Source organism: Telmatherina bonti (genome assembly GCF_933228915.1).
Source record: "Telmatherina bonti genome assembly, chromosome: 15".
Lineage (NCBI taxonomy): Eukaryota > Metazoa > Chordata > Actinopteri > Atheriniformes > Telmatherinidae > Telmatherina > Telmatherina bonti.
The window spans coordinates 20,577,848-20,605,012 of record NC_136613.1 but is presented as its reverse complement, the minus strand read 5'-3'; the positions used below and the strand labels follow the sequence as shown (position 1 = coordinate 20,605,012).

Below are 27,165 nucleotides of genomic sequence, written 5' to 3'. Positions count from 1 at the left end.
AGAGCTCTGTGCGTGTGAACTTTTTTGTCTCCTGGCAAGACTGTGTGTTTTTTCTGTAAATCTTTCACACCAGCATTTGCAATATTTTTAATGAAACACGCTGAAACTGAAGCATGATCTTTAAGCAGGCATTTCAACCAACACACCTCCACAGCTTTTGTTGTTACAAGCAGCGATCAAAATACACAACAGCAGACGAGCTGGAAGGTAGACGCTCCACATTCAGACTGATGTTTTGATTTGCTGTAATTCAAGTCTCACGCTGTGGAGGCATAATCAGGTACTCTCACCCTTATGTCAATCACAATGCACATCTAAATTATTCATGCCTCTATATTTTATTTATGACTATATTTTCCCATGCCACCTGAAAGTTAGCAAAAGCCAGTCTGCTGGCAGAAACAGAGCTGCCAAAGCATTTCATAGAGACGGGGCTGCTTTTATCTTTCTCACAGGCTGAGGAAAGCTGTGGGATGTGGAGTTCATATTCTGCAGACAAGCCTTATCATTTATATATAGCCAGTATCATGGAGAGATCTTGAATAATTTTTCTATGCAAAACATTTGCACTGTTATCTGAAAAAAAACATTGGGAAATAGGCCAGCTCTGCATGCTGTTGCACTGTACGGTGAATTAGAATAATAATAATAATAATAATAAAAAAAAAAAAAAACCTCATGGACACACAATAGTTTTGAGTGTGAGTAGTGTTACAGGTTTGTAATTTCAATTCTACGATTATTTAATGTCGCAGCAGTTCTAATGAAGGAGCTGTTAAAGGGGTGTGAGATAATAAAGGTTTTCAGTGGGAAGTCTGTGTCATAAGTTATTGAGACTGTAAGGTTGTTAAACAACATTACACTGATTTTCTCTTGCTGATGATGGAAATATTCCTAAAAGTTACAGAAATTTCTACTTTTTGGGGGAAAAGAAAGCATTTTTCAACAATTCAAGCATACAAACAGAAAAGGCATCAGTTAAAATCATAAGCTTGCAATTGTTATAAATTTTAATTCTATTTAAACTATTTGTCTTCAAATAATTTTATAACAGGAATGAATGATTTTTTTGTTTTAAATTCTTCTGTTTCTAAAATAATTGATTATTTTCAACTGAAATACATTTTAGTTGAACTTTGCTGGTAAAATCAAATCAAAGATTTGCACTCTTACCTCCATCTCATAGAAAAGTATTGCCCTAGCAATTAGTGATGGACCCTCAGTGGAGCAAGACACCTCGCAAACTCGTATGTGTTAATTAAAACACACTTTTTGGGCACATTTGTGTTTTTTATTGGCTGCCACCGATGGCGAGAAGCTGACAGAAACAATAGCCTTTTAGGAATCTACATATCCAGGTTTCAAAACAATGTACATAATTTTTTTCATGTTACAAGGACTGTCTTGGGATTCATCATCTCTCCTAACAAAGGACATCACACCAAAATGGCACCACAGAGGAGTTATAATAACGCTGCAAGATATTCAATCTCCTCATTTTATCTACATGGCTATCCACAGATTACCCATAAAAAAGCTGTGATGTTATAGTTTAAAATAAACTGCCAAATAAGACTTCTTAATCCAGAAAATTCATCTTTTTTTAAGCTTATTTCTTGACATAAGTTGGTGAGGACAAAACATTCCAAATAGGTGTCATGGCAACATCTCAGGAGACCGCCATACGGGAGCGTGAAAGCTTGACACAGCTCAGCCAGGAAGGAGCCAAACACACAAAAAGAGTCACATCAAAAGCTTCTAAATTGGAACCACGAACCCTGCCGAGCCTCACAAAGCTGCTATGTAATCTGAAAGGTTGATATTAGTTCACACTCAAATCCAACTGACGGGATATTTCAGCGACGTTATTATTTATATTCAGTGAATGTGAAGATAGGGGTCAATTAATATGTGAGGTGACAATTAATGAAAGCATATTGAATGTGGAAAGAAGAAATGCTGAGAAAGCCGATGGATGCATATGACATACCACAAAAACAGCTGCCTAGTTTACAAGGTCACTCACCTGTCATCTTTCCTGAATAAGTCATAAATTAATGCGTTTCAGTTAAATGGCAAGAAAAATCTACTTTATCCTCAGAGGGATATTTTTCAATGCCTGAAAAAAAAAAAAAAAAATTATATATATATATATATATATATATATATATATATATATATATATATATATATATATATATATTCTTTCCAATTAATTTCTACAGGATCCCAGAGGTTACCTAACCTGTATAACACATTTATATTGACATAAGTCCCTCTTTTTTCTATGAAAATCGCATTATTTGCTATTTCATTTACATTTTAAATTTACTATTGCAGCCTATTAAAGAAAAAGGGGTTGTTTTTGTTTGATAGATGCATATTTAAATAAATCACTTAATAATAATAATAATAATAATAATAATAATAATAATAATAATAATAATAATAATAGAAAACATTTTTACAGTCCTTTTTACAGCAATTTATAATCTGACCTTAAACCCTATTTGGTAAATCTCTGAACCTCCAGGTCATTCTAAGACACCAAAGTGTTGGTGTTCCTCATAAAAGGAAACAAAAGAGATTCATCCATGCGTGTGAACCTTTGTGCAGGGACAACTCACCCACATCAGCCTCCTGCAGAGAGTCTCCTCTTAGTGCTGCTAAGCCACAACACCTTTTCTGTGAATCTTAAATGAACTACATTTACTGTTATCGAGAACGAGCCATCTGTGCTACAGTATGTAATACCAGCATGGCTGAAGCACTTCTTCAAAATAAGCCTGCAGCTTAATGATGCAGCTTTTCTCAAGTAAATACATCTACTTAATGTTTCACTGTCCTTTAACGATGTGCCACATGTACTAATTAAATTCTGCTCCCAGTCGAGGACTGGGTGTTGGTAGACCGAGGAAACAGATGGATCAGAGAAGGAAGCCACACTGTCAGAAGGAAAGAGGCCCCCACTCCCCACACACATGCAGCTCAACTCCTTACCTTTCAGATCTCAACCACAGATACTGAAACGGTTGTGTTATTTTGTATTGCATGTTCCACACCTGCAAGCAGCTTTGAGCTGTTTGACTTTTTCCTGTTTTTGTTTTTTTTTTGTTTCGTTTTGTTTTTGTTTCTGACAAAAAAAGCAAAATTGGCAGATGGCTAATGCATCAGGCCATGATGATGATGCCTCGTTTGGGTGTAAGGTGCAGGAAACCAGACAATTCAAATGATTTGCAGGCTGTCTGGATGTTATGCCCATGAAAGTAATAAAGTCTAGGAAGAGCAAATCTTTCTATCATTGCGATATCAGAAGCATCTACCTCGTATAATCCATTGAGAATAGCACAAGTGTCTTCACTGACTAAACAATGTTGTCTGCACCAGCACGGCATCATATCGTATCATCAGAGGGTCTTTTGTGGCATCTTAGCAACAGTTGTGTGAGCTTTGAACACCGTCTGTCTTGCAGGCACAAATTCAATATGTTAATGTGTTGTGAAGATTGCCAGTTTGATATTTCAAACAGCAAAACCAAGATCTGATCTTACCTTTAGCTAAATGTGTTACAATACAGCGACCCACTTCTGTTCTGTGGAAACAAAGAAGAGAAACATACGCAATGTTTATTCCTCCAACCGGCGTATAACTACCTTGTTTATAAAGACACCGTACAAATCCTGGCCTTAGGAAACACTGTTTATACTGTTTGTTGCATATCTGAAGAAAGATGTCATTACAAGGGGTCCACACAAAGTAATTATTCTGTAATGCTCGTTGTTATCACAACAGTGGTACACACGGGCTTTGTCAGGCAAACTTTGCCTTTTGAGCACTGACACAGGAATGATTGACAGAGCTTTATCTCAATCCACCGTGAGCCAGTCTTTCTTTTATAGCTGGAGGATAGAATGGAACTGGGGGTATCCCCAGGGTCTTCTCCCCATTCTGCACTGCCTGTGTCTGCGGTGTGTGTGTGAGAGCTCAGTTGGCCATTTACCAGCCTGCTTATATCAGTACAGAAGCCTGAATGGCACACATGTGCGCTCACAAAAATCATTCACATAAGAGCTTTAACATGGTCCATTGGCTCTTTGTTTGTTTGGGTTTTTTTTCTACAATTACTACATTAATAAAGTTGTTTTTTGGTTTTTTTTTAACATTTGTGATACAAAAACTTGTTCATTAAGTGTTAGCAAAGCTCATTTTCTAGTTTAAATTATAATTACGTTAGTTGCAGCAAATGATCTTATATTACCAGAATAGGAGCCAAGGTAATTTGACAAATGGATAATTTAGGAATGAACAAAAACTGAAGACAACCAGTGAAATGTCCATTTTTAAAGCAGAGGAAAAGACAAAATAATAATAATATGAGTCTGTCTTTTAATCCTTTGTACATGTGTGTGTACATGCAGGCCTATAAGCTTTAATTAGTTTGACTCACCATTCATTTCATTACTATCATCAGAGTCCAGCCAGAGAAAGACGCCCCACGCTGCTCTCAGTGGACTGTTCAGTGTTTTGCTGTCACGCTCCTTCCCATCTGCGGAAATCCACCACCAGTGAGAGAGCTCTGAAACCGGTGCCGGATTCCTCCTGAATGATACTGGGCTAACCGGTACAGCTGTAGCTTGCAGCAGTGCTGGAACAAGCACTTCTTCCGGCTGCTCGGGGAACAATGGTGCAGCATCAGACTGACAGCTTCACGGACAACGTGACTTCTTCTGTCCAATCATGGTGTTATAAAGCAGGAATCAGCCGCAGCACAGCGCTGTAGCTCGCTGGAGCCCCCCTCCCTCCCGTCATGTGCGATGTTCGCCAACAAGCAGCAGGATTTTCTCAAAAGTCTGGATTTGTTCCCAGTTCTTTTGCAAAAATACGGCAAAACTGAAAATATTTTGCGGGAAAACTACATGGTTTTATGTATAAACAAATTACATAAACCATTAAAGTGATAAGAAATATATAAATACATTTTGTTTTTCTTTTTTTTTTAACCTATGTTATAGTTATATGTATATTATATTAATTTAAGCAACACAACCATGTCTGAATCTATCTATCTATCTATCTATCTTCACTTCTTTTACAGTCGCTGTGGTATGGCACACTGCTCTCTTGTGGCCAAAATGTGTAACTACAAACTGTACTAGCTGATTCTATTATCCCATTATATTCTTACTGTCACAGTGATAAAAAGTAAATCTTTATTATCTTTAACTAAATTAAACCTAACTTGGGACATATGATTCTATAAAGTAGGCTATGTTAGTATGTTTGATGTGTTTTGTGAAGCTTTGGAAGTTTTTTTTTTTAAATCTTAATGTATTTAGAGGTGTTTGTATATTTGTTTGGATATTTTAAACATATTTGCCTGGAATTAAGTCAAACTTAAGTGTCTTGTGTGTAATGTGTAGGCACAGTTCTGAGTTTAGTTGAAGAAACAGTTAAAACAATCAACATGTTGCACTTTGAAGGGGTGCACATATGTCATTTCAACAAACCCCAACCACCTCCATCATCCCACACACGCTACACAAGTGGATTTTTTCCCCTTTTTGTTTTTATCAATTTGTGTGTGTGTGTGTGTGTGTGTGTGCGTGTGTGTGTGTGTGTGCGCATGTTTTCCGTGTGTTCATACTACTGTCAGTGTTTTCCATGCTACTTACACTGTTCCTGTCTTTCTGATATTGTATCCTGCTTAATAACAAGCTACATTTCTAGAGTTTATGTAGGTTTTGTGTATTACGTTAACATTAATTATCTTAGAGCATACAGTGTATGTCTAAACACATAATCCAGACAGTATAAAAGAAGCAGAATTCTTGAATGTATGAGACAGTTTCAGAGCAAGCGGCCTGATGTCAGTTTAAAAATTAGTGTACTATATTATTGTGTCTCAGTACTTTCATTTGTCTGCCTGCTAATAACTACAATAATATTCAAATGTCACAAAACAAAAAACTAGTATGGTGCATACTGAAGTTTTTTATTTTGTGTTTTTCCTAAATATTAAATAAAAAGGTCTTACTGTATAGTTTTAAAATTATCACAGAACAATGATGATATAACTGCATGCTAGCTGATCTTGAAGATGTTGCCCATCAGATGATTCCCAAACCAGCAAACTTGTGTTAGGAACAATAACTGATTGCAACTTGTCTTGAAAGTCTCACATGAGCTATGTCTGTCAAAATCATTTAAATTTAGTTCAGAATTAAAGATTTTTTAAACGAAACAATAATCATATGCCTTGGATGAAAGATACAAATCCACTGCAGAAAAAAAACTGTAAGAATTGTCAATGGATCAGATTATCATGAACAAACCAACAGAATATTTATCAAACTTCAACTGCTTTAAAATTTTATAATGAAGTTTATCTCAGCAAATCAATCAAATCATAAAAAACATAAAATAATCTAATTTCAAGATGTTTGAAGAGGTTGTTTAAAAAACAAGATCTACTTCGTATAGTGGTGTAAACTTCTGAACATAGTATGTCGATGGATTGGGTTCTTTTCTATGTCACTTAGTCCAGATAGCATCACAAGAGGGCTGGAGACTATCCAAGCAGTTAGCAGGTGAAGGCCTGGGCCCCTGGGTTTCAGCCTGTGCATTGGACAGGCAACCTTTCTATTTTAAGTAGAACACACTCTCTCTCTATCTATTTAGTTTTGGTCATTTTTTTCCCTTATAAAAACAAAAAGGAAACCCATCCTTCAAACAGGACCCTGTGTTTTCCTGGCCTGTATGACCACAGCCTGAACCTGATTCTATTGAGAATTACTTCCATGTGACTTGTTCAATGTCTCCCAAAGTGCCACCAACATACTTAAGTCCTGCAGTATTAATCATGAATTGAAGCTACCAGCATATCTATATAGTACAGAGTTATTTATGGAAGGTCTGAACTGCTTGGCCAGTTCTGAGCCTGTAGAAATATGAGGAAAGGGTAATTTCTTTATTGCAAAGCTTGAAAACAGTGTCTAAATATTTGCTATATGCCGAGGTTCCAGTAAGTCTTGACAATGTGACTAGCAATCTAAATACCAGAATCACCAAACTCGAGCAGATAAATGCAATTCTGTCATTATTAATTTTAAAAATTACACATTCACAGTGATGTCCTTTGGCCACAAGTCAGTGTTTACACTGATGATAGTGTATAGTCAAACAGACTCAGCTCTCATCTGTTCTATCAATCCATTATCCTGTTTACTCTCCCACTTCCACAGATGTCTAAATTATTAACATGGCTAGATTTCTAGTCCAATATTTTACACCATGAACACTAGATGCTGCTAAAGAGCTAATGCTGGGAAGCAGTTTTGGTGTCCTGTTTTTGCACTGTGTCAAGAGTTACACAGAAAAAGCCTCCGTTTAAGCTTTTATTAAAGAGTCATGTTGACTTATTCGTGTTCACTTTAAGCATTTTGCAAATGCTGCTTGTGAATCTCCAATTGTGTCTTCAAACAGACTTAAAAAAAAATGAAATTGTGGGAATTTTGAAGGTAAACGGTATCATCAAATCATTGGGTTTAAAATGGGAGTGAACATGTTTGCACACACTACTTTCTAGTTTGTTTTTTTTTGTTAAGTTTTAATTTAACTTGAACTTGAGGTTTAATAAAGGTCTGCTGCATAATTTCTCCAAAGTTCTTTGTTTATTTAAATTACACAATGTAAGCTAACAAAAGGAAGGTGTCCATTTCTTAAGTCATCATCCATCCGTTTTATAAACCTGCAATGTAACATACTCCCTGGACAGGTCGCCATTCAGCCACGTAGCCAACGCAGACAAGAAAATAACTAAACAACCCCACGGCCTGTTTATAAAATGTTGACACTGATTGAAATCTATATTACTCTCGAATTGGATTTAAAAATGCACATGCAATCTATATTTACCAATCCAATCACACAAGAAGATGTTTCTTCCTTTATGGCATTTTGCCCATTTTTTATGCTGCTATTTTAGTTCTCCTTTGCTGCTGTATGTGAATAAAGAAGGGACCCACTTTATGTCAAAAAATGATTTATGACCCCTGTCATCCAATGAGAAGCTGCCACGTCACAAGTGGGCGTGGCTTAATGAACCGGAAGTCCCTCCCCTTTGTCATCCAATGAGAAGCTGCCACGTCACAAGTGGGCGTGGCTTAACGATCCGGAAGCCCCTCCCCTTTGTGATCCAATGAGAAGCTGCCACGTCACGAGTGGGCGTATCTTAATGAACCGGAAGTCCCGCCCCCTCAGTGATCCAATCAGCGTGTGCCACGTCATAAGTAGGCGTATCTTAATGAACCGGAAGTCCCTCCCCCCTCTGTGACCCAATCAGCGTGTGCCACGTCATAAGTGGGCGTAACTTGGGTGAGGGGCGGTCCCTGGACCACGTGACGTCCGGAAGTGACGTATGTCCGTACGTCATCTCCCTCCTCCCAGGCGTGGCTCTAAAAGTGACGTCATCCGTGGGCGTTCCCTGGACCACGTGATGTCCGGAAGTGACGTCCCTCCTCCCAGGCGTGGCTCTAAAAGTGACGTCATCCGTGGGCGGTCCCTGGACCACGTGATGTCCGGAAGTGAGGTCATCCGGCGGCGGTCCCTAGACCACGTGATGTCCGGAAATGACGTATGTCCGTACGTCATACCTGGGCGGACATGTCTTCTGGACGTACGGCATGCCTGGACGGTGTGCCTGGACATGCCCGGACATGTCTTCTGGACGTACGTCATGCCTGGGCGGTGTGCCTGGACATGTTAGGGGCATGTCCGAACGAGTCTAGAGGTATAAAGAGGGGTCCGGGGGGGGGGGGGGGAAAGAACCCTTACTTACTTACTGGGGTAGAAAAGGAAAAGAAAAAAGAAATGGAGCAACAGAGAAGAGAATCAGCTCTTTGGACCTGCAATATGGCAAATGAAGAGAATCGAATCAGACTGAATGCTACACCGCCGCCGTCTGTGATTAGCGAAACGGCAGTGACCGTCTATGAGGACAACGGTTTAATTCCTCGAGCTCCTGCAAAAAGTACTGTGTATGTCCAGCGGGTCCAGCAGCGTTCATTCAAATCTCTGCGGGATGAATGGTCTCTTGCTGCATACGGAGTGCGTGGAAGCTGGGGATATTATTTCAAGTATGAAACCGGTGAGCTCTGCCTGTACCAGGCGTGCGATGGAGAAAGTTTTGGGCCTTTAGCGAATGTCGCTTCACTGACATCAGGAGACTGGGCTGTCTTAAAAATGGTGGTGCCGCGCAGCAGCTCAGAGATTGAGCGGGATTCTCTGGTAGAAGAAGAAGCAGAAGAAAAAGAAGAGGCTGATCAGGCATTCGCTACTCCAGCCAAACGATCGAGAAGGGAATTATTTACAGAGAGCCAAAGAATCCCTCGTTACAGCGCTATATGGCAGTCAAAAACCAGCGCCTCAAGTCGGTGGTTCTTCCGAGCCAGCTTCCGCTCCTCCGGGGAGCGCATGGGTCAAGAGGACTTTGTTTTGGAGTCTTTTAATTCAGAATGCGGTGTTTTTAGACCGGTGTTAGTTTTGCCGAGCGAATCCTGGGTGAGCAAGGTGGAAGAAATGAAGGACAAGTTTGACTCCCTTTTCCGCGAGTGTCGAAATTGGAAAGACACATTAGCGGTGAAAAAAACCTTATTTTTGTAGACCACGCCCCTTTTTGCTTTTCCAATCTTTTCTCATTGGACCTTCGATGTGTGCTGGAGGAAGCCCCCCCTTAGCATGATATAAGTAGACCGCATGAATGTACGTCAACACTGTTGAACCAAGATGCCAACCCTGCGCCAGAGACGTCTGACAACCATGCTCTTGAAGCCGACCTCTGCAGCCACCGCGAATGACATCGGTGATGGGGTGGAGAGTCCTCCAGAGGCGGTCCTGTCGAGCGAGATGGAGCACCAGCAGCCGCACCAGCCCTCCTCCGCGGAGGAGTCGAGGGGCGCATTGGAGGATTCAGTCTCCACGGATGAGGGGTATGAGGACTCCCAGCAGGCGGGGTCTCTGGCTACGTGGCTGACCGAGTCAGTACTCACACCGCCGACTTCCCCGACCCCGTCCGAGGGGAGCACGAATGGCAACGATGATGAGCCGGACGGATGGGTGTTTTCATCCTTCATTAAAGTTGTGAAAACAGCGGTACTCCATCTGCTCACGATGACCCTTCACAAGTTTCGACGAGCTAACTGCTACGGTTGCGAGATCAATCATCCTAGCCAGAGAGAGCATCCTTGTCTAGAGGCGGTGGAGGACGACTACTACCGAGACAACTTTCACGGCATCATACGAGGGCTATGCACTCCTCGTTTTATTCCAGCCATCCAGCATCTGTTGACCCTTCGCAACATTAATTCCGATGACGGCAGAGTAAAAACTGCAGCGGAGACTATTTTATACGAACTGAGATCGGTGAAGAAGATTGAGGACCTTTACAGCATGTTAGACGATCTGATTGAGCAGGATCCTGTTAAAATAGGACAGCTCTTAATGCTGAGTGAGTATTGGAAAAGTTAATAAAGAAGGCGGAAAAAATATGGGAAATTACTGGAGGAAACTAACTAAATATGCGGAGGAGTGTGTCATTGACTACTGGCTGATGGATGTTTTGGAGCGAGTCATCGAAAACAGAGTTTTAACTCAAAAAGGTGCGGAGAAGTTTACCGTAAAGTTAGAAACTCAAAGACTGGAAAACATTTTACACCAAGTCCGTTCTCACTCGATCCTGACACCCTGGGAGACGATTGTACAATGTACCGTGTGTATCGATGCATCTGGGATGTCAGAGACATTTGAAAACATTGTTAGGGAATGGACAAGAGTTTGTGTTGTTGTATCACCTATTCATTTATTTACACTTTATGCTCTGTTTGTCGATGTGATGTGTTACTGTGTGAAAAACAATCTGAGTGTAAATATCACGTCTGAATTGAAAAGTTTGCAACGTATTATTCATAGTCACTTGGAAGACGCCATTATAGAGCAAGTCTTCACCATCATTTATTCTTAGGTTTTTATTATTATGATGTTGAATGAAAAAAAAAATAAAATAAAGAAATGGCATAAAAGAAGAGCTCTCATGACTTTTTCTTTTATTCAGTAAAAACTTAGAGGACAGGATGGTTAAGGAGAAAAGGATCATGAAAAAAGTGTATTACAACCCTGAACATCCAGGCAGCTTCGGAGGAATAGATCGACTTAGACGGGGCGTGCAAGATGAAACGGGCGAAAAAGTCGGAATTGATAATGTCAGAGATTTTCTATCCAAACAAGACGCTTACACTCTGCATAAACCTGCCAGAATCCATTTTACCAGAAATATCGTTTTTGTCCCACGGGCTTTGAACCAATTTCAAGCAGATCTTTGCGATATGCGTGCCTTAGCCGAACATAACGACAATTTTAATTATTTATTAACGGTCATAGATGTGTTTTCAAAAAAGGCTTTCGTACGTGTCTTGAAGAAGAAAACAGCGGTGGAGGTGGTGAGAGCTTTCGAATCCGTATTTGAAGAAAGCGGCGTACCTAAAAAGTTACAGACGGATTCTGGTAAAGAATTTTTCAACAAAAGTTTCAGAGTTTTGTTGAAGAAACACGGAATTACACATTTTGCCACAGCTAGCGACCTCAAAGCATCGGTGGTTGAACGATTCAATCGCACTTTGAAAGGAAGAATGTGGAAATATTTCACCGCCAACAACACCAAACGTTACATAGACGTCCTGCAAGATTTGGTGAAAAGTTATAACCACAGCTATCACCAAAGTATAAAGATGACCCCCATGCAGGTGACTGATGAGACCGCCTCTCAAGTCTTTCGAAACCTGTACGGAGCAAGGTATGTTACAAAGGCTAGCAAGATGAAATTCAAGAAGGGAGATCTGGTTAGAATATCAAAGCTGCGAGGAGTGTTTGATAAAAAATATGAGCAGAGCTTTACGGATGAGGTTTTCTCGGTAGCAGAGTGCATTCCACGCACCCCGCCCGTGTACAAACTCCAAGATTACGACGGAGAGTCCATCGACGGGTCCTTTTATGAAGCCGAGCTGCAGAAAGTAAAGATTGGTAAAGACAGAACGTATCAGGTAGAGGAGGTTTTAAAACGGCGAACGATCGGGGGTGAAAAACAAGTTTTAGTACGCTGGAAAAACTGGCCGGAGAAATTCAACAGCTGGGTTAAAACCTCGGACCTAACGAATGCGTAAAAACCTGCGTACGTTGAGGTTCAAGCATTCAGCAATATGGATCTATTACATCAAGACGGATTTTACGTGACGCTGCCGTCCAACTCTAGTAAGGACGTGTTTAAAGATAACACGAGTTCCAGCTATACTGTTGATTTAGCAAAACCCATTGAGCTGAGCGGCGAGTGGCTCGTGGGTCTGTGCGAGATCGTCTACCCGCACACGTGGTATAATCTCCAACCGGACGCAGCATTTTTCGAGCTCATGAAAGTATCGGAAGATGAACAGACGGAAAAAGGTTCTGGAAAATCACAAACGCAAACGTTGGTGAGCGTAAAATTTAGCCGAGGAGGGTATTACGCACGGCAAAAAGAGCTGCTGGATCAGATTCAGCCTGCCTTAAGAAGATACATGCCCACGGCGAACGTTTCATACAATGCTGTGACAAAGTGTGTCGATTTTAAAGGCGACGGTCAATATAAAATCCGTGCTTACAGGCCCTTAGCATACATGCTAGGCTTAAAAGCGAATGATTGGTGGACTATCTCCAACCGCTCTTCTCCTCACCCCAGCGACCTGAGAACTGGGATATATAACTTTTTTGTCTACACCGATCTTATTCAGTACCAAGCGGTGGGGGACAGTTACGTACCGCTACTGGCTGTCGTGAATGTTAGCGGGGAATACGGGGACATTGTGAGCATTAGATATAATACAGTGCATTACGCGCGCGTCTCGAAAAGTTACGTGAAAAGCATACGGATAGAAATAAAGACTGATCGTGACAGACCCGTAAACTTTGTGTACGGAAAGAGCATAGTGAAGCTGCACTTTAAACCGGCTGCGTCAAATAAATAAAGATGGCTCTGAGACAAGATCCTCATCGTTTCGTAAATTATTATGAGGGTCAAGTAGGGGGATCCCTACCCGGTTTTTACGGAGCGCCTGTGATGTACGGCCGCGGAGTAGGATCCATTTTTTCCAAACTGTTCCGTTTCGTTACCCCTCTGTTTAAAAAAGGTTTCGCCATAGCCAAGCCTCATCTAAAATCAGCGGCAAAGAACATAGCTAGCGACGTGGTGAGCCACACAATGGGGAAAATTATGAATCCCGCTAATCAGGAGGGATCAGGTGGGATCATGGTCCTCTCGCGCAGACCGAAGAGACGTCCTCCGGGTGAGCGTTTGCGCACCGCTAAAAAACGCAAAGCTCCCGCCAGGAGAAAATCAGTCGCTGCCGGCAGAGCCCGAGAGAGGAAGGTCGCTCGGAGCACGGACATATTTTAAAAAAATTAAAAAATAATTTTCCACGTAGTCATGGCTCTTTTACATCAGAAATCATCGGAGTGCACCCTTTCTGAATTAGATTTATTTTCGGCCCCGATGACGCAGCTGTCTATAGAGGATAAAACCTACACTGAAATTTCTCCTCTTTCAGCCATTACAGACGGCGGTCCTATTGAGTTTTTTATTCCCGGTGATGGGGAGAAATATTTGGATTTAAATGACACTTTACTTCATCTACGGCTTCGGATTACTAACGCGGATCACACCGTTCTGGCCGACGACGCTCAGGTGGGGCTCATCAATTACGCTCTGAATACGATCTTCAGCCAATGCGACGTCATCCTCGGGGATAGACTGATTTCGCAGAGCAGCGCAACGCATCCTTACCGCTCCATGATTGAAACTTTGCTGAACTTCTCAGAGGACACGCTCAAGAGTCAATTTTCAGCGGGGCTTTTCATGAAAGATACAGCCGGGGCTATTGACTCCATCGTCACAAATAACGGACCGAACAGGGGTTTAAATCAGAGAGCGGCCCTCACAGCGAATTCCAGCGAGTTGCATCTGCTCGGGGCCCTCCACGGAGACATATTTTTCTGCGAAAGACTGCTTTTGAACTCGGTGGATTTGAGGATAAAATTGACCAGAGCCAGCGACCATTTCTGTCTCACAGCAGCCAGGGACTCCACTTTCCGTCTGAAAATCTTGGGGGCCTCCCTGTTTGTCAAAAAAGTAGCCGTTTCCCCCGCTGTGCGGCTAGGTCATTCTGCGGCCTTACTGAAAGGTCACGCCCTCTACCCCATCCAGAGAGTTACGGTGAAAACTTATTCTATTCCGGAAAATTCCAGAATTTCTAACCAGGAGAATCTGTTTCTGGGGGCCGTGCCAAAATACGTGGTGCTGGGGATGGTACACCACGAGGCATTCACAGGAAGAAGAGATCTTTCCCCGTTTAATTTCATCCATAACGACGTGGAATATTTAGCCTTATGCCAGGACGGCCGACAGGTTCCCGCCAAGGCCTTCCAGCCTCAATTCAACCAGGGAATCTCGGTCAGGGAGTTTTACAACATGTTTATAGCCACGGGGAGACATCTTAAAGATTTACCGCTGAGCATCGACCGAACTGAATTTAATCAGGGCTACTCATTGTTTGTCTTTAATCTGAACGCCACCGAGGACAGCGACGCCCTGTCACCCATCTCCAGCGGTAGTCTGAGGCTGGAAATGAGATTCAGGGTGCCTCTTCCGCACACGACGACTTTGATTGTGTACGCCTGCTACGACTCTATTCTGGAGATCAACTCAAAAAGACAGGTGCTGGTGGATTATTATTAAAACTGAAAAAACAAAAACAGAATGAATAACCATCAGCTGGAGAGTCTTTTACAGCGCGTGCTGGGGAAAAATTTATTTTGCGGCGTGTGGGCCTCCGACCAATTACATTCGTTGAGTAGCGAGCTTCAGCCACCCTGCTATTTTATAGTCAACACGCATCCTTCGCATAAACCCGGAGAGCACTGGCTTAGTCTTACCCTGGAGGCGGATGGAACGTCGACTTTTTTTGACTCTTACGGTTTCAGTCCCACATTTTTTCACTACCCAGCCAGCATTCTGCAGTTTTTGGAAGACCGCTCACATCAGATATCTTATCACACTCTACAGCTTCAGCATCCTCTGTCTACAGCCTGCGGACAACACTGCGTTTATTATCTCTGTCACCGTGCCTGGGGATTCTCTTATAAACAAGTTTTATCTTTGTATACCGACGACGTGTTAAAAAATGACCTGGAGGTAACTAACTTTGTAAAGCAGTATCAACGCTGTATCGGAAATCAACGGTCACAATGTTTTAATCACGGGACTTGCTCTCTACAAATGTTTAAAGATTGTTACCGACTTTGTTAATTCAGTGTGTATGAAAAAAGTATGACGCAAAAAAAAATGTGATGAATAAAGATTTTATTGAGAAAGACAAAACAAATGTTTTTTTTTTTTTCTGTTTTCACGAGGAAAAGTTTATCCAAGCAGGCGGCTTACGAATTTTCCGCAGTCTTGTGGAAACTTGTCCGCTTTCTTTCTGCTCCGGCGTAACCCAGCGCGGGGATAAAGTTAATTTTCTAGTCTTCTTCTGCTTCTTCCCTGCTTCCCAACCTGCGTTTACCGCTTCCGGTAAATCTTCATCTTTCTGGAGAAGAAGGCGGTACTGCTCGCGCGCGTCAGGATTTGTCACGGTGGATACAGGAACGTTAATCTCTCGCAAGCTGTTTAGAAAATCCATCCAGCCTCTCGGCAGTTGACTTTGAGATTTTTTTTTTTTAAAAGACTGAGTCAGGTTTTTCAGTAAGTCGATCATGTGCGAACCTTTTATTATTTTTCCCCGGTGAATAAATTCCCCTCTCACAGTCCAGCTTCCACCACTTTCGCTTAATTTCTTCATAATGTACTCAGCATTTCGACGGTCGCGCGGGGGCAAGTTTTTAATGACTTCGCCGGCAGTTTCATCCAAGTCCGAGTGTTTAGTATTTTCACCGGTGGGACGCTCGCTGGTCAGAGGCTGATCCGCAGGATGTCCGCTGGTCAGCCGCTCACTGACAGCGTCGTTTTGTAAAGTCAGAGTAACGCTTCGCTCACCCTGCTGACCTTGTTTGATTAGGGTGAGATATCTCTGTAACAGAGAGTTATATTTCTTAATCTTTTCATAAGAACCCAAGTCCGGTTCGTTTAATATAGCTCTCATTTTTTCATCCAGATCTTCTTCAGCCTTATCTCGAATACTCTCCCCTGGTCCGGAGCGGGTTAGACGGTTTAACTGTTGAGGCGTGATGAGAAACATTTTCTGCGATGACATGATTACCTTCTGATGATTCCACCTAAAATATTACCCAGAATTGGCACGGCTGCGGAGAGCAGCGGTAATAGAAATCCTCCAGATTGCTTACTTAAAACCGTCCGTTTACGGTTTATCCCTGCTTTCTTATCGGCCAGCAATCTGATAATTTTCTTCTGACCTTTAAGCTTTCTGTACTGGCAAGACGACAGTGGAATGTTGCCCTTTAAAAGATTTAAAGCAATCTCACTCAGAGCCTGGAGAAAGTCTGATGAGCAGTGCTTCAGGATCTCCTTACGCCGGCGAGGGGTTGCATGATACAGAGCTTTGAGTAAACCCGCATTCCGTTTTATGCGCGCTGACATCTTGATGATGATCTATTATTTACTTTTTGGGGATGTAAACGGCAGGCCACTGACCGGGGAGTATCCCCGTTCTCAGTCTGTACTGTTCTGGGCAGGTGGCTGTCAGGTCCAGCAATAAATAACCGTGGTTCTCTCTGGTGGCATCTTCGAAGCTCTGCAGAAAAAAGGCTCTCTGTGATGGGAAAACTTGATGAGCTAATATTTTCAGCTGTAATTTATCCCGAGGATTTTTAAAAAGCACCATATAGTTTGTGTTTAAACTAATGGCCCGGCTGTGTTTACCCTTATGAAAAAGGTTTTGAGTTAGCATGAAAACGCTCATGTTACGGTGATGGCGGTACTCTGTAAAAATTTTCACCACCTCAGGATGTTCGGAGGCCTGGAACATGACATCATCCAGAATAAGCAAGTGCGTCTGATCAGAAGGAAACAACTCCTCGTCAAAAGAATTTGGCAGACCGTGAACAAACTTGATGTTTTTATTCAATTTCTGCAATTCAGCATACATGGGCTGGAAAGAGCTGTAAATCCAAACAATATTTTTTGGCACTTTATCCATGACATGATCACAGTTTCTCAAAACAATATTTACAAAATGGGATTTCCCGCAGGAACTCGGACCTGTTAACAAACATGAAAATGGAGTTTTGAGTCTGTACTCAAAGGCCTCTGCTTCATCAGGTGCTGAAAAGTGTGACATTTTCTTCCTATTTAGTAACCAAAAGGCAGAGTAGAACCGTCAGGAAAAAGTCTTCTCTTATCATACACGGCCCTAAATTTTTTTTGATATGAAAGATTCCTGAGTTTGAAGTTTGTTTTATCACGGCAAATCGTGTGCTGTGGGATGGTGATGTGCCCTGCGCTGTCGGCGTCGTTTAGAAAGCCCTCCACTAAATCTTTGATACTATCAAAGTTTATGTGCGTCGCGAAATCGCGCGTCTGCGTAATCCCTTTAACTTTCATGACAACTTTCTGGCGTTCGCGGGTCTGATACGCATAACTTTTAGGCCCGGCGGCAACAAATTCCTGTATGCTGTCGCCGTCCAGCTCATCCGTCAAATCACCTAGAAAACGTCCGAGTTCTAGACCCGTCTCACCGTTTCCCACGACATAGATTAAACTGTCAGTGTCTGTGTACAGAACCCTGTTCCCCAGCTGCTCCAGATAACTGTACAATTTCAGGCGCGCGTAAGCGGTGGTAAACGCTGCGATGAAGACGTTGCTGGTTTTACCTGGAGGAGTTATGACGCGATCGTGGTATGTCCACTGAATCATGGCTGTTTTTTCACTCAGAAAGGAAAGATATTCCACGTTGTACATGCCGGAGAACACATAGTGGAAAAATTCCTCGTCATCAGTGACCAGTGAGGTCCGAGTCAAATGGCTCCTTTGAGCAAATTTACCCCAGAAGGAGTTCAGTGAGATTTTAGCTATCTGACGTTTTGCGGGATTAACCTCGATTTTCTCAGGGTCTAGCCGGATACCTTGATGCGTCTGATAATCCGAGATGTATGCTTCACGGGACGCCTGATCCGCCGCGTCAGTCGGATAACCGGACGCTTCCTGCTTGTTTTTAAGAAAGGTGCGAATGTAGCCCTGAAAGATGGAATCGTCGCGTCTCTCAAAATGCCACACTTCAGTAATAAGGCAGACTCTGTACCCCATGTACAGAGCTTTCTTAAACTCTTCTGAAACCCAAACACCTGTCAGCGCCCTCTGCTCCTCGCTGTGATCGCATGCGCTCGACTGATTGTTGATTTCCGCGCAGGTCCGGCAGAGCGTAAAGACGAGCTTTCCGCGCGAGGTTTTAAAGGGCAGAACAGGGAAGAACAGAGCGCGCGGAGGAAGAACCACGGCTCTGATGAAGCCGAAATATTCACGCGGATCTAGAAATTCTCGCCTGATTATTTTTGGGTGTCCAAGCGGGTAGGCGCATGTATAATTGACGTACGGGTAAAGGGACGTCACGTCAACGTAGCGCACTGACTCGCCAGACGCCGCTGTGTACCGAAGCTTCACGGCGCACGTCCGTCCCCCGAACAGAGCCTGACGCGGTGAGAGAGGTTCTGGAATGTTTAGGTTTTCAATGAACGCGCGCACTGTCGCATCTTCAGCCTTTAATTTTACCCATTCGTGCTCCCACATGACCACGACGTGCACGCCGTAAACTGTCTCCAGCGTGCGGGATCTCTGCTCAGTCGCATTGCGAAGCTCCTCGTAGGGAAGCCCTCTGATAGGAGAAATGCCCTGAGGGTCAAAGCAAGACGCACAGCCGTGCCAAAAGCAGCCGTGGTATGAAAACACCCAATGCTCACCGGCAATCTGCGCATAACCATCTACAAAGTAGGGTCCGACCCGCTTTTCTCCGCCTTTTAACGCGTGCTGAATGTCAATGTTTCTGACGGCCGCCACCCACTCGAGCCATTGAATCGAAGCGTTTGAAAAACTCTTACACTGCCGTCGATAATCATCGGGGGACGGGATAGCCACTGTTTTAGCCGGCAGAAAGTTTGTACGGAATACTTTACTGCACGCCGCCGCTATTGTTACGGTGCTGAACGGGTCCACGTTCGTGTCGCTGACAAACTGCTGTCTGAATTTCAGGCATCCTTGTGCCAGAAGCTCGACGTCATTGCGACAGTAACGCAGAGCTTCAGCTTTAAAGTCAAAGGCCCCTTTACACGCATCCGTGTACCAGCTAAGAAACTCATCCTGTTCGCGCTGACACATGCCGTCCACGCCGTAATCAGACGCTTGTGGATACGGACCGATGTAATTTAGATGCTCCTCCGAGCTGAATTTGTGAGGAAACGTGCCTTTGCTACAATCATCGAAGCCCAGGGCTTTTGGCATTTGACTAAGTCGCATGGCGAGAAACGAGAGTGAGTCGATGTACCTCGTTCGGAAATCAGGTTCGCTAAAGCAGAGAACTTTTGCGCCTTGCATAATCAGCGAGGGCTTCAGGCCAAGCTCAAGCATCGCATTCAGCACCAAGTAACCGTCAAAGCCGCGGGAATTATGAGCTATAAAAGTAGATCCGCGGTACATCGGTCTCCTGAAATGCAAGATAAATTGCCGTGCGCAATCCAAACCGTAAGACTCCCATCGGACACCCTTCAACGTTTTGGTACAGACTAGAAATGGTACGTGCTGACCCTGTGCGTCTGTGAATGTTTCAAAATCGTAAAAAATCAGATTACTGTCCTGCCTCTTATCCTGGGTTAGCGGTTGAATGTAACACTGATGCACATCGAGGTCTGATTTGGCCGCTAATTTTTCGCCGCAGATGTTGCATTTTAATTTAGGGCAGGTGTGAGAAGCCTTCCCTTTGGCCACGCGGTATGTGGTGTGACATTTTTTGCAGCGTTTTATCAGCGAGCATATGCTATCAGCAGTTTGAGCAGAGGAGCAGGGTTTAGTTTGCTTATGCCGCACAAAACACGCATGTGAGCGACATACTCTGTTACAATCCGTACAAAATTCAGACGCCTCCTCTTCCTGAGTGCAGGAAGAAACGTTGCATACCGAGCAAAACCCTGGACAGGCGTGCGTGTATGAGTTTTTGTAAGATTTATAGCAAAAGTGGCAAATGTATTTACCCCCTATAAATCCTCCAATATTTTTAATCCCGTAATAGTGTTTCTGTGCGAGAAAAAAAAACAGCGGATTTGTTCGGTCCGGGAAATCTGTTTGAAATTTAGATAAGGGACGCTGGTCTTTTGTTCTGTAAAATATTATGATTTTACGCTGGACAATGTCCTCAAATCTACGAATGTCGCTGAAGTTGACGGGCGAATTAGCATTCAGACCTGCCCGAAGCTGCAGTTCTGTACCAAACGACGCAGCCTGCTGATCTGTGAAATGTGGGGAGATTAGAAAGGCTAAGTTTATCGCAAAGCACAGCTCATCCTGTCTATTGTTCACGACGTACAGATGACGTCTTTTTTTCTGAACAATTTCACAGTCTATTGTTTTTTCAAGTTTCCGTTTAGCACCGCCTGAAGGGTTTGTTATGATTTGCACAACAAGCTCTAGGCGAGAATCTGAAGCTACACTATCATTTGACTGTACCATACGGTCTAGCAAATCCCCGAATAAATCCATTATCTCTCCCTGGGATGGCTCAGTGACGGGTAATAATATATGATTCTGACTGTTCTGGCTCAGTATTTCTAGTTGGACCAGATCGCCGCGATGAATCTGAGGGTAAACTTCATCAACAAATTCCGCAATACCCGTCTGCACATCGATGTAAAACTGACAGAGGTCTGGAATGTCTCTGGCAGGCAGATTCAGTGTATGTCTAAATTCATGATTATTGAAGCGCTCGCGGGACAGCTGACGACCTGCTTCGAGCGAAGCAGCTTCTCCTGACCCACGTATACCTCCTCCAGACTGTACAGGTTCGTTCAACTGAAGAATGTCAGGGGAAGCTGCAGCTTCAGCAGCACCGCTCAGGTCTTCTTCCGCGATGAGACGGGTTTGTCCCCTGGATGGTGCTAAAGAGCTATCTTGTACGGGGAGTGAAATCTCTTCAACCTCAGTCCCAGGAAGACTTACGGGTTGTGTGTTAAAATTGTCATGCAAAGGCCGATGTAGGTTAAGAAGAGCGTGATCTATTAAATCAAAGTTGTTAAAATCAGTCGGTACAGGATCCGCGCTATTTTGAACGGGCTGATCGGCTTGAAACGGAATAGATGGGTTAGCGAACGCCGCTGGAATCTGATTGAGTGAATCTAACAATCTGTTTATCTCTTCCATGATAGTACAGGAGTAGAAAATGTCACACCTTTACAGCTTACCTTTGAAGCATGTTACCCAGCGTAGTTAAAACTTCAGACAGTGTACGGCTCAGATGCAGGAATGTCTCCAGCGTGTCTCCTCGGCGTTCGTAATTATCCCTCCTGCTGAGCGGATTCCGATATGTCAGAGACGTCCAACGTGGACGTCCGCGGTTACGCCGGCGCTACATTTCAAGACAAAACGAAAGATAGATGATATATAAAACTTCTGTTAATAAAACAATGATATGTTAATAAAATAAAATGCTACGTTACTAATGTTATTACAACGTAGTTTCTGAAAGCCGGGTCTCCTCCTTCCGGCAGGAAGAGCGCGCCTAGTTCCTGTGGAGAGAAGCCCAAAAAATAAGAGTTCGGATAAAACTTTATTTATTTATTTTTTTCTTCCTATGAGAAGATATCTTTTTAAAATTTATTTTTATTTTGTGGGGCTTACTTCGATTCGTGCCGATGCTGCCTGTCGGTGCAGAAGTCCTGATCTCCTCCGTTTGAACTTCTAACAATAAAATAATAATCATTAAAATTAATATTAATATTTTCATTTCTATTCAGATTCAAAGACTTACCTTGACCAACACTGGCAGCGCCGTGTGAAGCGGCGTCCGGTGTTTCTGAAAACGTATCAAGAAGACATATTTGTATATATTTCTAAATAATAATAATAATAATAATAATAATAATAATAATAATAATAAGAGTCCAAAAAAAAACTGACCTTGTTTTACATGGGACGCGTCGCGAGAAGCGTTGGTTTGCGTCTCTGGAGAAAAAAAAAAAAAAAAAAAGAGAGGAAAACATAATCTATTTTACTTCCAAAGGTGAAGTAAAAGACAGGATGCGTCGCCAAGAAGTGACGTAACATGCACGAGGTTGTTTGCAGAAGCTTATTGCAGCGGTGACTTTTGAAAAGAAATAATAAATAAATAATATTACCTATCGTGCATGTAGTAATGGCTTCCGATTGTTCACAATCAATCCGTGGAGCTGAGCCCTCATCTCCGGGAACCGGACCCTCGACGACCGGACGTCTGCGGAGCCTGTTGACGACTTGACGGATTGCCGGGATGCTAGCCTGTATGCCAGACCGGTCCGGGGCTGATCCAGACTCTTCAAGCTGAGGAATGGACCGGATCACGCCGGGACGTATATTGTCCTCTGGTTCCGGCAGCCGGGCCGCTGCTCTAAATAAATCTGGTGAGTAAAGCATTTGGAAAACAAATATTTTAAATCATGATATAATGACAGACGCTACGTTTTAAATAAGAAAAGAAAGACGTACCGTAATCTGTTTGCGTAAGCGTTATTCCCTCCCATTCATCAAAAAAATCTGGTAAAGGAAAAAAAGCAAATAATTTTAGTTAAAAAATAACTTTTAGAAAAAAGATGAATCGTTGATTTTAATACTCACCTGCCCCAAGATCGTTTCTCGATGGAGGCGAGTGGATCTGTGCGATCGTTATAATTTCTAAATACCGGATAAATTAAAGTTAATCAGTAAGTCTGATAAATGAAAAGCCTAGACATGAAGAAGTTTTTTTCCCTACCCCGTGACATGGTTGCGTTGTGAGGTTGTCTCTCGGAACGAGGTGATTTTTAGAAGTGACTAAAGGACTGGTTTTATATTTCTTTTGGAAACGTACATCGATAATTTGTTTCTCTGTTTTTTTTTCAGATAAGAAGCAACCGTTGTTGACAGGTTTCTTGACCGTTACGGGGTCATTAAGCAATAAAAACTCATTTTTGACACAGAGAATGTTTTGTTTGTATTATCTCAGCTAACAGCTTGCTGACACTTCTCTGTAAGTTATGTATGTTTACCACACGTTTCTGTTAAATATATGAGCATCCATAGGTTAAAAAACCCTTTCTCTTAAACATGGACCAGGTGTCTGATTTTTAAAACTTTTTTCCCGGCTACGGGGGGGGGGGGGGGGGGGGGGTCATTAAGCAATAAAAACTCATTTTTGACACAGAGAATGTTTTGTTTGTATTATCTCAGCTAACAGCTTGCTGACGCTTCTCTGTAAGTTATGTATGTTTACCACACGTTTCTGTTAAATATATGAGCATCCATAGTTTAAAAACCCCTTTCTCTTAAACATCACATTTTTTTCTTCCGGCTACGGGGGGTCATTAAGCAATAAAAGCTTACTTGGCGAGAGAGAGAATGTTTTGTTTGTATTATTTCAGCTAACAGCTTGCTGACGCTTCTCTGTAAGTTATGTATGTTTACCACACGTGTCTGTTAAATATATGAGCATCCATAGTTTAAAAACCCCTTTCTCTTAAACATGGACCAGGTGTCTGATTTTTAAAACTTTTTTCCAGCTAGAGGGTCATTAATCAATAAAAGCTTACTTTGAGACAGAAAGAATGTTCTGTTTGTATTATCTCAGCTAACAACTTGTTGCCACTTCTCTGCAAGTTAACCCAAGTGTTAGAGGATTTAAACAGGGACAGTTAAAGGAACTTTTTTTTTCTCTTCCTTCAGTAAAAAACAGACTCAAAACGCATGAGCAGCAGATAGACGCGTGTAGAAAAAAGGTACTCGTTTTATCAGTTAAAACTCTACAAATATCATAATAAGTTAGCTTTTTTTTTTTGCTCTTCTTTCAGACCAACAAGAGAACACATGTCCCACCACCGAGGGGAAAAAGGATTTTGCAGACTGAAGGAGCAAAAACAACGTTTTTTCTTTTCCCATCCATTTATTAGCACTTTTTTTTTTTTTTTGCTAACACTTCTATTTTTTTTACTTCTCTTTTTGCATTTATCATAATAGTTTAATTCTTCTTCTTTTTTTCCAATAGTTTATCAACGCGAAAGTCACTGAAAACACACCAACAGAGGGTCGTAAAAAGCCTGCTGCAGACAAGAGGGGGTGCTTGCCACACGGGCCAGTAGAAGAGCGGGGGTGTAAATACAAACAGACTCAGAGAGGATTTTTGCAGCCAGCAAAAAAACTTTTTTTCACTCTTCCCACCCTGTAAACTCTGTTTATACTACTTTTTGCATTTCCCATGATAAGTTTGCTCTTTTCCAGTAGACCCAAAAGACTCAAAGGCGAAAAACCACGTCTCATCGCTGAAGAAATACTGATTGCATCAGAGTGACACGCATATGGAGAAGGTAAGGGATTTTTTTTGTTTTTTCCCCAAAACTTTCTTTACCTTATTTTATTACTCTTTCTCTTAGACGTTTTTTTAATTTTCTTCTTTTTTTTTTTTTTCCCTTCCCCCCCGGACCCCTCTTTATACCTCTAGACTCGTTCGGACATGCCCCTAACATGTCCAGGCACACCGCCCAGGCATGACGTACGTCCAGAAGACATGTCCGGGCATGTCCAGGCACACCGTCCAGGCATGCCGTACGTCCAGAAGACATGTCCGCCCAGGTATGACGTACGGACATACGTCATTTCCGGACATCACGTGGTCTAGGGACCGCCGCCGGATGACCTCACTTCCGGACATCACGTGGTCCAGGGACCGCCCACGGATGACGTCACTTTTAGAGCCACGCCTGGGAGGAGGGAGATGACGTACGGACATACGTCACTTCCGGACATCACGTGGTCCAGGGACCGCCCCTCACCCAAGTTACGCCCACTTATGACGTGGCACACGCTGATTGGGTCACAGAGGGGGAGGGACTTCCGGTTCATTAAGATACGCCTACTTATGACGTGGCACACGCTGATTGGATCACTGAGGGGGCGGGACTTCCGGTTCATTAAGATACGCCCACTCGTGACGTGGCAGCTTCTCATTGGATCACAAAGGGGAGGGGCTTCCGGATCGTTAAGCCACGCCCACTTGTGACGTGGCAGCTTCTCATTGGATCACAAAGGGGAGGGGCTTCCGGATCGTTAAGCCACGCCCACTTGTGACGTGGCAGCTTCTCATTGGATGACAGGGGGTCATAAATCATTTTTTGACATAAAGTGGGTCCCTTCTTTATTTATGTGTCTGCAGATCAGTGCAAATGCAGGTCAGTCAGTAAAGCAGAGACTGACCCATTCACTTTATCTCCAAAATGTTCTGGTAGCTCTGTGAAATGTATATTTGTCATTGTCCTTCAGTACTCTGGTGCAGCATCAAGTAAACATTCCTGTGATATGTTCATCCAGTCTTCAGTCAAATGATCAGTCATCATTTCTGAGCACTGCAACAGCTTAGAAGACATTCTTATCAAAGCACCGTATGTTCATGTCATCACAGCGGCTGGATGGGATTTATAAATCATGTTTTATTCTTCTCATCGAGCCCATGTTTAATTTGACTTAGTTTGCAGTCCACACTTGTTTTATCTTGTCATCATGTCTTGTTGTTGTTGTTCTTGACATGTTTCTACGGAAGGTTGTGACATCTGTGAAGGTTTTGTTTTTCTGAAACACTGAAAAGATCAGCCGCTTGTGTTGTCTGCTGAGTTGTCTTCCAGAATGTTTACAATATCAAGTTCACTAGCACATTTACTGTGCTGTGCTGATTTGGGCACTTTTAATGTTTTAAACATCTTTCTAATGGATTTAGTTTAGTTTAGTTTTTGTTTTTTTACAGTACAAAGATGGCTTTATTCCATTGTATCTGTGACCATCTGAGTGCATTCTCAGTCAAGTTTGCAATAGTTCTGTTCTGTTCCATAACACAAAACACATTAGTAGTTCACAGTAAAAATCACTGCATGCCAAAATGTGCTATTACATTTGGAACATGCTGACATTTTGTGTTGCATTATCAAAAATTGTAAATCTATAATGTTTTCAAAGCTAAATAAAATATAAGTCTATAAGTTATATTAAGATTAAACTTGCAACATGCAACCTTGTAATTTCACAATTTTTGTCATCAACCATCAAGAACAGGGTCACTGGGATATTCCTACAGTTTTCCTTTTCTTTTTGACATTTAATTGTATTTGTATTGTAGATGTTGATGAAAACCTGGTTCTGCAGGATGTTTTTCTCTGTTCCAAGTTACATGCTTTTTTTTCCTGTCACACAGGTTCAGCTGAGTTTCGGAAGTCATTTGCTGTCCTTTGCCAGAAAGCAGCTGAAGATCTCATGTTGTTGAAAGTTCCAGGTTTGCTTGAAGGAAAGCTGGCTGTTGAAAGCACTAATGTAACCTGATGCTTTTGTGTGGACAAAGGGCCAGGTTACATATGACACTCTGCTCTGTCCTGGTCTAAATAATGCATTCCTCATAGGCTAACGATGATATCCAGTATCCCTGCATCAACATGTCCCTGATGACAGATCTGTTCGAAATATCTTTTTCTTTTTCCCCTAAAACTACAAAGAGGTTCGTTTGAACATTTTATTTTATAAAAAAAAAAAAGGGTAAATTTCTGTATGACCAATCAGAAAAAAAATCTACTTTCACATAATTTCTTTACAGAATATGGGTAAAATGTGTGTGTGTGTGTGTGTGTGTGTGTGTGTGTGTGTGTGTGTGTGTGTGTGTGTGTGTGTGTGTGTGTGATCTTATTACCTGTTTGCAGAATATCACAGGAAAAGGCATGCACAACATTTTGTATATTTGCTACATATTTCCACCAGTACTAGAGATCAGTGCACCTGTGCGTTTGTTCCTCCTGTCCATGTTTTTATTCAGAAAAATTTCAACAATGAAACTTAACTATGGAAAGTATACGTTCACTTTACAATGGTTATAAGAAATAAGTTACAGTTTC

General features: G+C 42.4%; 2 protein-coding genes and 1 long non-coding RNA gene across 3 annotated transcripts; 2 read left to right on the top strand and 1 right to left on the bottom strand.

Annotated features, from left to right (window-relative positions):
* Nucleotides 1-13,573: 13,573 nt before the first annotated feature.
* LOC306766851 (uncharacterized protein F54H12.2-like) lies at nucleotides 13,574-14,815 on the top strand (the record flags this gene model as incomplete). Its single annotated transcript, XM_079254702.1, has 1 exon — nucleotides 13,574-14,815. The coding sequence occupies one exon, from the start codon at nucleotides 13,574-13,576 to the stop codon at nucleotides 14,813-14,815; it is 1,242 nt and encodes a 413-aa protein (XP_079110828.1).
* A 2,371-nt stretch (nucleotides 14,816-17,186) lies between these two features.
* LOC306766305 (uncharacterized protein) lies at nucleotides 17,187-22,508 on the bottom strand. The gene is made up of 6 exons (XM_079253984.1): nucleotides 22,408-22,508; nucleotides 22,190-22,234; nucleotides 22,041-22,085; nucleotides 21,911-21,970; nucleotides 21,742-21,798; nucleotides 17,187-21,638 (listed from the first exon to the last, which is right to left on the bottom strand). The coding sequence occupies exon 6, from the start codon at nucleotides 21,431-21,433 to the stop codon at nucleotides 17,384-17,386; it is 4,050 nt and encodes a 1,349-aa protein (XP_079110110.1). The 5' UTR covers nucleotides 21,434-21,638; nucleotides 21,742-21,798; nucleotides 21,911-21,970; nucleotides 22,041-22,085; nucleotides 22,190-22,234; nucleotides 22,408-22,508; the 3' UTR covers nucleotides 17,187-17,383.
* LOC306766306 lies at nucleotides 22,294-26,883 on the top strand. The gene is made up of 3 exons (XR_013771591.1): nucleotides 22,294-22,668; nucleotides 24,091-24,603; nucleotides 24,738-26,883. It is a non-coding gene; the product is annotated as an uncharacterized lncRNA (long non-coding RNA).
* The last annotated feature ends 282 nt before the right edge of the window (nucleotides 26,884-27,165 follow it).